This window comes from Dendropsophus ebraccatus, chromosome 1 (assembly GCF_027789765.1).
Source record: "Dendropsophus ebraccatus isolate aDenEbr1 chromosome 1, aDenEbr1.pat, whole genome shotgun sequence".
Classification (NCBI taxonomy): domain Eukaryota; kingdom Metazoa; phylum Chordata; class Amphibia; order Anura; family Hylidae; genus Dendropsophus; species Dendropsophus ebraccatus.
In genome coordinates, this window is record NC_091454.1 from 120,218,931 (window position 1) to 120,230,981 (window position 12,051).

The 12,051-nt window shown below is 40.5% G+C and overlaps 1 protein-coding gene across 2 annotated transcripts in view; it reads left to right on the forward strand.

Moving 5' to 3' along the window:
- Positions 1-12,051, forward strand: part of RELN (reelin) — a 524,687-nt gene that overhangs the window by 453,769 nt on the left and 58,867 nt on the right. For both annotated transcript variants that reach the window (XM_069977829.1, XM_069977836.1), the window contains exons 37-41: positions 317-401; positions 2,132-2,314; positions 8,348-8,519; positions 10,015-10,117; positions 10,613-10,842. In XM_069977829.1, the coding sequence (XP_069833930.1) occupies positions 317-401; positions 2,132-2,314; positions 8,348-8,519; positions 10,015-10,117; positions 10,613-10,842 (773 nt within the window). The remainder of the gene's footprint in view (positions 1-316; positions 402-2,131; positions 2,315-8,347; positions 8,520-10,014; positions 10,118-10,612; positions 10,843-12,051) is intronic.

Below are 12,051 nucleotides of genomic sequence, written 5' to 3' on the forward strand. Positions count from 1 at the left end.
GTATTGTATATTCTAATAAGGAGCTCTGTATAAATAGCACTATGTGTACAGCAGTGCTAAATTAGCGCAGGGGACCAGGAACTGCAGGGCTTTGATTGCCCTGCAGTTCCCGACTCTCAACTTAAAATGATGTATAAAAGAAAAAAGATACATTTTTTAATGAAGTTAAATTACAAAGTGAAAGCAGTGTATTTAAAAAAATACAAATGCTGGTATTTACCTGGTGTCAAGAGAAAGTAACATGATCATAAATTTATAAATACATATACTAATTTTACTATTACATTGCTACCTGTAAATATTTTTTCATCTTCAGGAAGGAACCAGAATGCTTGTATCAAGAGATCTTGACTGCACCCATACATTATACATTCAGTTCTCATTTAAGTATATTACTAAAGGTAAGATTTTTAAGATTTCTATTGACTAGGAATGCATTAATAAAAATGTAGGCAGTGTAAGGGCTGGTTATACAGAGCCTGCCTATGTATTCAAAACGGTGTAATCCAAATTTTATTTGTTATAAGCCCTGAAAATACCTTTATCTACCGCTATCTCTAAAGCTTCAGATTCCAGACAATATAAACCCAGTAGTTTTTTACCAGATATTTCTGACTTGGCAAGTAAGTTGTATTTATATTGCTCCAGACTCTATAGTATAATTATTATTTAGTGCAGGAGAACTTACTAGAGACCCTATTTATGGCTTCTAAAAGTGAAACTGAATTTTACACTCCATTTGTACCCCCTTACCCCATTCTGACTAAACATTTAGACAATTAGTTTTTCTGACATATGCTGTTGTATACAATAGCATCCCATTCTGCTGCTTTTCCAACATATACCAAAAAATAGCATTGAAAAATGTGATAACTGTGGATTATAGTTACAGCTACAGGGTTCTAATTCACCTCTCCCCGCGCCTCTTCAGTGCCGCATCGCCGCTCTAGGACTCCCACCAGGGCTGCCAACGTCACAACCAGGCTGATGGACTAGCTGCTTAGCCCATCAGCGACTTGGCAGGACGCAGCTTAAAGAGGATATACCATCAGGTACACCCTCTTTAATCTGACCCAGTGATAGAATGGGCTGTCATGGGAAAGCCGGTGCTGCGGTCTATTTTTTGACCCGCTGGCTGGCCCGCCCCCAGTGAGAGGGAATTCCCTCCCCTCTATGACGTGGCTCCGTTAGAATCAATGGAGCCGCATCACACAGGGGCGGGGAATTCCTCCCACTGGGGCGGGCCAGCCAGCCTTTTGTGCTTCAGCCCGGTTCGAGACCCGTGGATAGAACGCGCTGTACACTGGCCGCGGTTCAAAAAACGGACTGTGACACTGACTTCCCAGTGACGGTGCCGTTCTATCCCTGGGTCAGATTAAAGAGGATGTACCTGATGGTACATCCTCTTTTAGTCACTAATTGGCTGAGTGTCCAGTCCATAAACCGGGACGGGCATTTTCCCCCAAGTCCTGACGTCATTACAACTCAGGGGAAAATGCCTTCCGGCGGGGGTTCCAGGGCTGGTCACACAGCGAATCACAGGCATGGGGAGTAGTAAGGACTAGTTGTTATGTTTGCCCCTGCCGGCTGCTAGATTTCAGCAAGGGCCAGACTTTTTTCAAAGCTTGGCTATTGATGGAAAATAAATATGTTACCTTACTTATTTTAAACATCAGAAAAAAAAACACTTTTCTGTTAGTCCACACTGACATTCAGCCTAGAGCATGCCCTTAGTTACTGCAGTGTGATCCCTAAAGACCCAGATGTCAGTTTTGGTCACAATCACAATGTATGTGATAATACCTTTGCTGAAGACCAATTTACAGTGAATGCCCTGACTATGAGTAAACCTGTCATCATGGTCTTTAGGGATTTTATTCCATATGTTTGCAGAGCTGTCCACAGAAAAGAGATTCCATCCCATAACTTTAAACGTAATTGACGAGTTATCTCTCTCTATCTATCTATATATATACGGTCTGTCAAGACTTTCTTGTTGGAGCACTTTTTAACTTATTAGCTATGATATAGCTAAATGAACTGTTACTAGATGAAAGGCTGCGTTAGCACTGCCAATATACTCTAATGCATTCAATAGGACTTGTTCACATTTATGTTTGTCTTGTTTTAGGTGCTCCAGAGAGGTCACACTCTATTCTTCTGCAGTTCTCTGTCACAGGGGGCATCACCTGGCATCTCATGGATGAATTTTACTTCACACAAACTACTGATGTTCTGTTTGTCAATGTTCCACTACCACCAGCAGCACAAACTAATGCAACCAAATTTAGGCTATGGCAACCATACCACAATGGTATTGTTACACCTTTATTTGTAATATTAGAAGCAGTATGGGAAATTACAGTGTATATTATTTTCATGCTGTGTTAATGCTGAAGTCCCTACTGAGACGATATTTTCCTTATTTAAAGTCACATTTTTATATGAATCAATAGGGGCTGTGATTGCAAGTAACTTGCAATAACATACAGGTGTCATTTTTTTTTTACATTTTATATGCTTAAATCAACCTTAAACATGTGGCCACTATGTGTTTCTCTTTATTTCAATCTGTAGCCCATGCTCCCTCCTAGACTAAACACAGGAAGTTACATATGCAGTCCCATCCGTTTGCCCAGAAATTAGATGAGTGTGTATGTAGCAGGTGTGCTGCTATCAGCAGCAGGGTGGCTCAGTGGTTAGAATTGTAGCCTTACAGCGCTGAGTTCACATCCCAGGTACTCCAGTTTTGACAAGTTGGCAATATTTCCATTTTATTACATTGATGAGTGGACATTTTACTTTTATGCAAACAGTTATATTTATTTATTTTCTATTATGCCACAACAGCTGTAATGTAGTAGTGGGGAAACACAAGAAAATGTTCAACTTAGTAAAATTTATATGTAAACTAGTGGATTCCAAGCTACAGCTATTAAACGACTACAACCCAAAAGAAAGTCCTGCCTAAACAACATATACCATGCAACAAAACCATATAGAAAACCGAAATGTACAAAAAATTGATAAAAACTAGGGAATTTCATGGGAAAAGACACAGATAACACAAGGCCAGAGGGGGAGAAAGATCTCAGTGTGGTAAATCAATATAAAATTAGAAATTATAAGTGCTGCAATATTATGTATACCAATTGCAACACTACCATCTAGTGGTCACTGAAATTATAGCAATAACAAGTGTTTAACCTGCAATGCAGTGACAGCATGGATGTAGTGTAATATGATATAGTATAATGGAGGAAAGACTGTTCGTAACCCCTCAGCGGCCAGCTAGGTAATGAATAGAGCACCACAAGTAAGGCCCTACAGCTAGCTCCTGATGAAGTGAGAGAAACGTGCATCGGGCTGGTGGGCTGGACGGGGGTAAGATCTCAGTGTTGGTTTGTTTTTCACTTGTGTGGTCGCATAGGAATTGGAATCTGTAGGGCCTTACTTGTGGTGCTCTATTCATTACCTGGCTGGCCGCTGAGGGGTTACAAACAGTCTTTCCTCCATTATACTATATCATATTACACTACATCCATGCTGTCACTGCATTGCAGGTTAAACACTTGTCATTGCTATAATTTCAGTGACCACTAGATGGTAGTGTTGCAATTGGTATACATGATATTGCAGCACTTATAATTTCTAATTTTATATTGATTTACCACACTGAGATCTTTCTCCCCCTCTGGCCTTGTGTTATCTGTGTCTTTTCCCATGAAATTCCCTAGTTTTTATCAATTTTTTGTACATGTAAATAAAGGACTTTGTTATACTTCTAAATAATTGTGCAATTTTTTTTCGGTTTTCTATTAAACGACTACATATTTTTTTTTGTCATTTGGCAGTAGTAGTACTGCTAAGCTTTTCACCAGTGGTTATGGTACATTTATGAGGATAGGGCTGCTGTTTTATTGTTATAGATGGTAATTTGCTTTACTGAGGGAGAATTAGATCATGAAGGATGTTTTTTTCTCCATGCTAGGCAGCTAATATATACAGTTTTCATAGTATATATGCTTATAAAATGATATGAGAGTGATATAAAATCTGTAGCATGTGTGCTGCAGTTACTATTGAGCTTTCCTTTACACTCCCGCAGAGTTTAGGAGAACTACAGATAAGGTGAGCAGAGGAATTGGGCTAATTACTGCTAAAGCAAAATATTACAAAAATGTAATTAAAAAAACACAAAGGGTCCAGGAAGGATCACAGACACTGCCCATGCAAGCCTACATTTTTTTTAACACACCTGATGACAGGTACACTGTAAATTCAGAAGAAACATTGTAAACATTGGGGGGAGATTTATGAAACTGGTGTAAAGTAGAATTGTCTTAGTTGACCCTAGCAAACAATCAGATTTCACCTTTCATTTTCCAAAGAATCTGTGAGGAATGAAAAGTGGAATCTGATTGGTTGCTAGGGGCAACTAAGACAATTCTACTGTACACCAGCTTGATAAATCTCCCCCATTGTGTTTATCAGTAAATGTTAAATGTATATTGCATTCAGCACCCCACAAACTGTGTCCCTAGAAGTGTAGTTTCCAGGCTGGCTGATATATATTGTACTGGTCTAGCAGTGAAATGTCATATCAATGTGCCACTCAATTGCCAGTACTTACTTGCACTGTGCCCGGTGATTTGATCTGAAGTTCTAGTACAGGTGATGTGCATGATGTTTATAATCCACGATATTCCGAGGATCCATCAGGTATGTACAGTATACTGATATATTTCACAGCTAGACCAGAACAACACATATCAGTCAGCCTGGGAACTACACTTGTATAGCACACAGTTTGCAGGGCACTGAATGCAATATAGATTTAACATTTACTTACACTCTGCTAGCACAGGTTTGTGTAGAGCATTTAGCAGTGGACATTGCCACTGTAACGCCATGTTTTGTAAACTCTCACCTACAGATGTAGCCACTTTCAACTTGATCCCTGACGCGATAAACTTTTCTTTTAATGCGTCAGGATGTTGGTACAGCAACTTTGTTAATAGTGATCTAACTGCAATTCAAGACGTGGCCAGTAGGTGGCAATATAAAAGCTATAATGAAGTACAATGGGATTTCACTCTGACAAATCCCTAATGCCGTGAAATACCTTGCAGTGCGGTCTGACTCCTACCGCTTCTTCTAACAGTTTATATTTAATTAAAAGAGCAAATTTTCGTTCTAATCATGTTATTTTTCGTTTACAATAGCCAGGCTGAAACTAAACATGCTGTATTAAGTAAATATATTGTTAAAACATTTCCTGCTGCAGGACATTTATTAACAATATATTTACTTAAAACATCATTTTTTCCATTTCAGTTTTGCTATTGTAAACGAAAAATAACATGATTAGAACGAAAATTTGCTCTTATAATGAAATATAAACTGTTACAGGGATGATCAATCTTCAGTCCGGAGTCCAGGTTTGGTTTAAGAATCAATGTCAATACTCCCTCTAGGTGCCGTATCTGTATACAGTATATAGGATGCTCTTTGGGTCTCCACATACTGTAGGGCACTGTACTGCAGATGAATGTACTGCATATGCTGCTTAATATGTGACAGGACTGCTCTCTCTCTATGTAAACCTCAGGATAAATAATAAGTGAGTATATAGTGCTGTACAAACTATGGAGAGTACTTCTATCATGTTGCAAAGTACTGTATGGCCGTATCTGAGATCTGAAAGTGGCTGCTGTTCCTGAAAAGCATCTTAACTCAGAACTATAAGAAGATTAATTTCTCGGGAAGTACAATGTGCTACTACTAAATAAGCAGCTAATGCAGTAAGACCAGGGGAGGAGCTCATTCCTATTATCTGTGCCATATTGCATCTGAACTTCCCCCAGCCCGCAGACCCTCAGTATTTCATTGTCAGCAGGCAGCACATAGTAAACCCCAGACCCCCCACAGAGGACCCCTGGTCGGTCTCACATCGGCTCAGCAGTTACAACCATTATTCACCTCAATCTGTAGCAATCTTCCACAGGGGTGCTGATGGCCTGTAACACTCATCTGGTTGTACCTGATACCAGAAACTATGATCACCCCGAGTCCATGACTGTACAGGACATCAGTCTGCAGCATGAAGGAACTGGCCGCAGCCTCTGTCAGTCTGCATTATCAATGAAACTGGCTGCCCAGTCTGACAGGCTACCCTGGGTACAGTAATCTCACAACCACCCAAGCCCACTACTGACTAATATATACAAAGTGGTCCCTTACTTAGAGCTGGATACTTGCCCCTGCCGAGCACACACCACACTAGGCTATTACTATTATCTATAGAATAGCTGAATGAGGGATGGAACACCGCAGCGCTATAAAGTACACAGGTCAGTCAGGACAGTAAATCCCTACTCCTCACACATACCATACCAGCCCAAAACTGATTTCAACTAGTAGCAGTGTCTGACAGACCATCTCAGGGATAGTGATTCTGGTTACCAGAGTCCACCATCGATCATTGCCTTATAGCTGTCACATTGATCATGGTTGGACACCTTACAGGGGCTGTAACATGATAATATTGTTACATTTATTGCAACTTCTACATAATCATTCATAGATTAGCTGATGTGAAAGCAAAGCAACACAGCGATCTAGTATGTAGCGGAGGGCAGTACAAATGAACCAGCCAAACGGTCTTAAACAATCCCTCCCTGTAGCCAAGTACTGTATATAGTCAATTAGCATTATGCTGTGACCTGTTCTCTCTCCCCCTCCCCCATGTAACACCTCCCCTATCACTTTAGAAGCCCCCTCCCCATGTGCAGACCTCCCCCTCCCCCTGTACAGTATAAAGTCACTGCCCAGAATTCCCTAAGGAGAAGGCAGTGAAGGTAACAATCTAAACATATAAACATATGAATACACGTCATACAAGTTTTTGTTCAGGGCCAGGCAGAATGTAATGGAAAGGCTCAGGGAATACTTTTGGAATAAAATTAAGGTGTTTTTTGTGAAAAGATGTACCTTACATCTGTACACAAAAAACACCTGAATTTTACTCCAAAAGTATTCCCTGAGCCTTTCCATTACATTCTGTCTGGCCCTGAACAAAAAAAAAATTAACAAACATTTCATACTCACTGCTATCCCCTCCTATTCGATCCCAATGCCGTGCTGCTCCCTCCTCTGCCGTTCTCTTTGCGATCCATTCAGTTCAGTAACTCTTAATTGCTTCATTTATACATTTACAAACAACATATTACACATCAATTTACTGTGTTGTTATTGATCATTAATTATGTTAATTGTTAATGATGATTGTCAGTCAGGCTACAAACACAGTAATAAAGAATCTGCTCCGAACTCAGGAACCTTCAGCATGAGAGGCAGCACAGTTACCTCTACTCTATCTGCTCTATGGTAGTGTAGAGATTTTTTTCATTGTGGTTATCAGTTGTGCATAAATATGGGATCCAAGACTTGGTAGTTATATAAAGCCTTTACTTGGGATAAGATCCATTTACACATAATTTTTTGTATAAACAATTATCCTTAGCTGGCTTTCAGGGGTGCTATGAATGTTATATAGAGGTTGGCATCTTTTCTAAAGCTATGCAAAACTGATCAGAATGATGTGAGTAACTAGGTGGAAGAAAACTATTTACTTTCAATTCCACAATCTCAAAAGCATGCAGTAATTTTTATGCATAAAAGTAGTTTTCACCGGATTTACATGGATCATGAGAGCTGACATTTTTTTTTAAATGTTTTTATTTGATTTTAATAAATAATAATCCACAAAAGTGATTGAATAAATACTCCACCTTAGATGTCCAAAAAGTAGCTAAAACATACATGGCATAGGGCAGATACCACTTTTTACTGTTGAAAGCCTCTGGACAATTATTAATACTGATGTTCATGATCATTTATATCTTAATATTGGAAATTAAAGGCAGTGTAAGTCCTTTCAGGTATGGGCACATATGTTGCTAACTCTAACCAAGGCCATGATATTGGCTGGCTTCAGGTGTTTGTGTGCAGGGGCACCCAGAATAAGTAATATAATAATGATAATTCCTTTATTTCTATAGTGCAAATATGTTACACAGTGCCACCAGTACGGTATGTTTTGGGTTGTGGGAGAAATCCATGCAAACCCAGGGAGAACATACAAACTCCACCGTGCTGCCCTGATGAGATAAATAGACAAGCCATCAGAGGATTCAGATCCTGGCTTTGGTTAACGTTGTGGTTTAATTTTCCAATTGTGTAGTTCAGAATTTAAGGCTTTTTAAAATATTCCACACAAGGCTTATAAGACTAACTTGTCTTTTTCCTTGTAAGTTATTCTCCTAAACATTTATTCATGTCATAGGAAAGAAGGATGAAATCTGGATCATTGAAGACTTTGTCATAGATGGAAATAACATTAACAACCCTAATATCCTCATGGAAACATTTGATTTTGGTCCTAAAGAAGATAATTGGTTTTTCTACCCTGGTGGCAATATTGGTCTTTACTGTCCTTACTCTTCAAAAGGAGCACCGTAAGTCTGTATTACTGATGATTGCTATTTTAATATTGCTACTCATAATTAAGGGACACAATGTTTCTCTTATAACAGAAGTTAATACCCAGTTGGTTTACATCTGTTCTGAGACTCTTGTATGTGTTCTGTACCCACAGTCTGCCCCCCCCCCCCCCAAATTGGTGTGGCCTAGAGTACCCAAGTCCTAGGTTTGTGACACCCCTCCGTCCTTCCTCCCCGCCCTCTTCACCATTAGGAATGCCCCTAGAACAATTTCTCCTATTCATCACCTGTGTGAACACTGCACATGAGCTAGATTGTTAAGGCACCTGTGTAGTGTTCAGACAAGTGATGAATAGGAAAAATCCTGCCTAGGGGCTTTCCCAGTGATGAGGAGGGACGGAGGGGCGTTGCAATCCTAGGGCATACACATAGAAAAAATACTGTGTGGGAACATGGCCTTAATATATCTTTTGTATATGTAAGGTACAGTTTTTGGTCAACTGTGCTATCACATATTCAAGGATGTCCATTTTGATAATTGTGTCAAGTACTGTGAACATTTCTGTTAATTCTCTGCAGGATGATTTTCACTGCAATTACTCCACAGTAGTATCCCTTGGTCCCCATTTAGTAAATCGGAGCATACTAAAGAGGAACTATCAGCAGGTTAGATGAATCTAGCATGCTGATAGCCCCTTATAGCGCCCGGGATGCTGAGGAGGAAGGTGTTACCTTCCTCCCTTTCACCGGTCCCACACTGTTAGGGTATGTTCACACTGAGAAAATGTGGGGGAATTCCCATCTGCCTCAGTGGGAGGGATTTCACGCCATGTCAATTCCTTGCGCGGAAAGCGACGGGAGTGTCACACTGATGCAGGCGGAAATTCTGCTACATTTTCTCAGTGTAACATACTTTAGGGTCCATTTACACAGAAAGATTATCTGACAGATTATCTGCCAAATGTTTGAAGCCAAAGCCAGAAGCAGACTATAAACAGAGATCAGGTCATAAGGGAAAGCCGGAGATTTTTCCTCTTTTCAAATCCATTCCTGGCTTTGGCTTCAAATCTTTGGCAGATAATCTTTCTGTGTAAATGGACCCTTATTCAGAGTTATCTTCGGTCTGGTGCACTGTTAGAGGCACTGCCGCGACATTTAGCCCTCCTCTTCTAATAATAATTGATGGAGCGGGCAGACCGGATGACATGGCATTGCTCCTAATAGTGCACCAGCGTGAAGATTACTCCGACTACCAGCGCGCGACTGGCACTAAGGAGGAAGGTATCACACAACTTCCTCCTCAGCAGCCGGGCGCCATATGGGGCTATCGACAGTTTAGATTCTTCTAACCTGCTGATAGTTCTCCTGTAATACATCTACATTTATATTGGGAGCTTTTCCTGCTAGAGTGTAAATGCAGTGTGCACTTAGCCTTATCAAGTCAAAGTTTTTGCTAGTGCAGCACATATCCTTGTGATGTTGCTCTAAATATTTCTTTGCTTTTGAACAGAGAGGAAGATTCAGCCATGGTGTTTGTCTCAAATGAAGTAGGGGAGCATTCCATCACTACAAGAGATCTAGATGTTGACGAGAATACTATTATTCAGTTTGAAGTAAGTCTACAAAGCCTCCTTATTTTAAAACTACAGAACCCCACCCAAACTGGAGACAAGAGTGGTGCTGTCACTGAAAGAAAGTGGCCCTGTTTTTGTAATGCTGGATAACCCCTTTAGTTTCTAGTCTCTCACAGACCTGTAAAAAAATTACAAATGCAGTATTTTATACAATATTACGAATAATTGCATGTATGTAGTATGTTACATCTAAAAGGCTATGGACACCTTTTGTATTGTTGATTTGTTTTCTGTATGAAAAATAAAGCAACTCTCTAAATAGTTTTCATTAAAATTCCTAACATTTAGTTTCTAATCATCTGGACTTTCTGCTCCCTCCGTGTTAAGGTTGGCAGCAGGGAGAGCTTCCAAAGTTGTCCATAGCCTTTATTTATTTTTTTTCAGTTCAGTACACTGGTATTACTTATTATGCTCCTTTAATTTACTAAATAAATAAAGAACTTCCTACTATAAAATATTTTTCATGTAATGCAGATCAATGTAGGTTGCACAACGGACAGTAGTTCTGATGACCCAGTGAGACTGGAATTTTCAAGAGATTTTGGTGCAACGTGGCACTTGCTTCTACCTCTGTGTTACAGCAGTACCAGCCATGTCAGTTCATTATGCACCACTGAGCACCACCCTAGTAGTATTTACTATGCTGGAACTATGCAAGGCTGGAGGAGAGAAGTCATCAATTTTGGAAAACTACATATTTGTGGGTAGGTATTAAAAAGCTTACTAGTTTTTCTCCTGTATAGTTATGCATGCCTTTATGCTTAAATCTCAAAGTACTGCTTTAAAAAGTATCTCATTCACAGCAAACTGCAGTTGTACTGCATATTTGTTTTATTCTCTGATAATTGAACATTTTTTTCTTTTAGAAGTAATGTGTTTAGAGATAACATTAGACAACTACACTGTCATTTAGCAAATTTATTGTAAATACAGGCAGCTTTATTCCATATGTAACACTTCATGTGCGGTTATTACAGTAATACCTCCGTTTCCGAACACCTCTGTGTGTGTGTGAGTTTTCGAACAAAATTTCCCCCTGAAGCTTTGTTCGGTATTTAAATACTGTTTGGTGTCTGAACAAAATTGGGGGAGATAACTAAGGCTCACAGGAGTGGAGATCCCTGTTATAATGATGGGTTTCCCAATTTTAAACTGTGCTCCTGCACAGTGACATCCTCGCTCTCCAGGCGGCCGGTGCCCTAAGCTGCACTGGAGACGTGCCAGCCACCTGGGGAGGGAGGCTTTCATTGTGCAGGAACTCGAGTCAACTCCAATATACTGGCACCACCCACAGCATCCTCCAAGTGCACCCCTCAACAAACAGCTCCTATGCAGCTGAGTGCGCCGGCCGTTTGGAGAGGGATGATGTCAGCGTGCAGGAGCTCCGGGCTGCTCTTGTTCTCCTCCTGGACTGTTGGTAGTATAAAGTGTATTGGGGGTGCACTTTGTGAGGGTGGATTTCAGCATATTGAGGGTATAAAGTAGATCCCATCACTTACCATAAAATGGCCGACATGGAGGAGCATGTGACCATGCCCCGCCCCCAAGTGTACACCACTAAGCCTGTATATGCCTATGGTGGACACTAGGGGACGGGGCATGGTCACATGCTCCTCCATGTCGGCCATCTTATGGACAGAAACACCACAGAGCAAGGCAGCCCAGCCTGGAGGAGGGGAGTCTGATATTCGCTCTATGAGGTACACAGGGAGCTGCTGTCAGTATATACAGTGAGTACAATTACTAATACTGTACACTGAGCAATTTTACTATAAAGTTGCCAACCTCTTTCAACTCTATTAAGTACATAGCCTCAGGGCCGGGACAAGGAGTTTTGGTGCCCTAGGCAGAGAAGGCAAATGGCGCCCCCCCCCCCCCACATTAGAATTGGTTCTCCTCGCACAGTATAATGC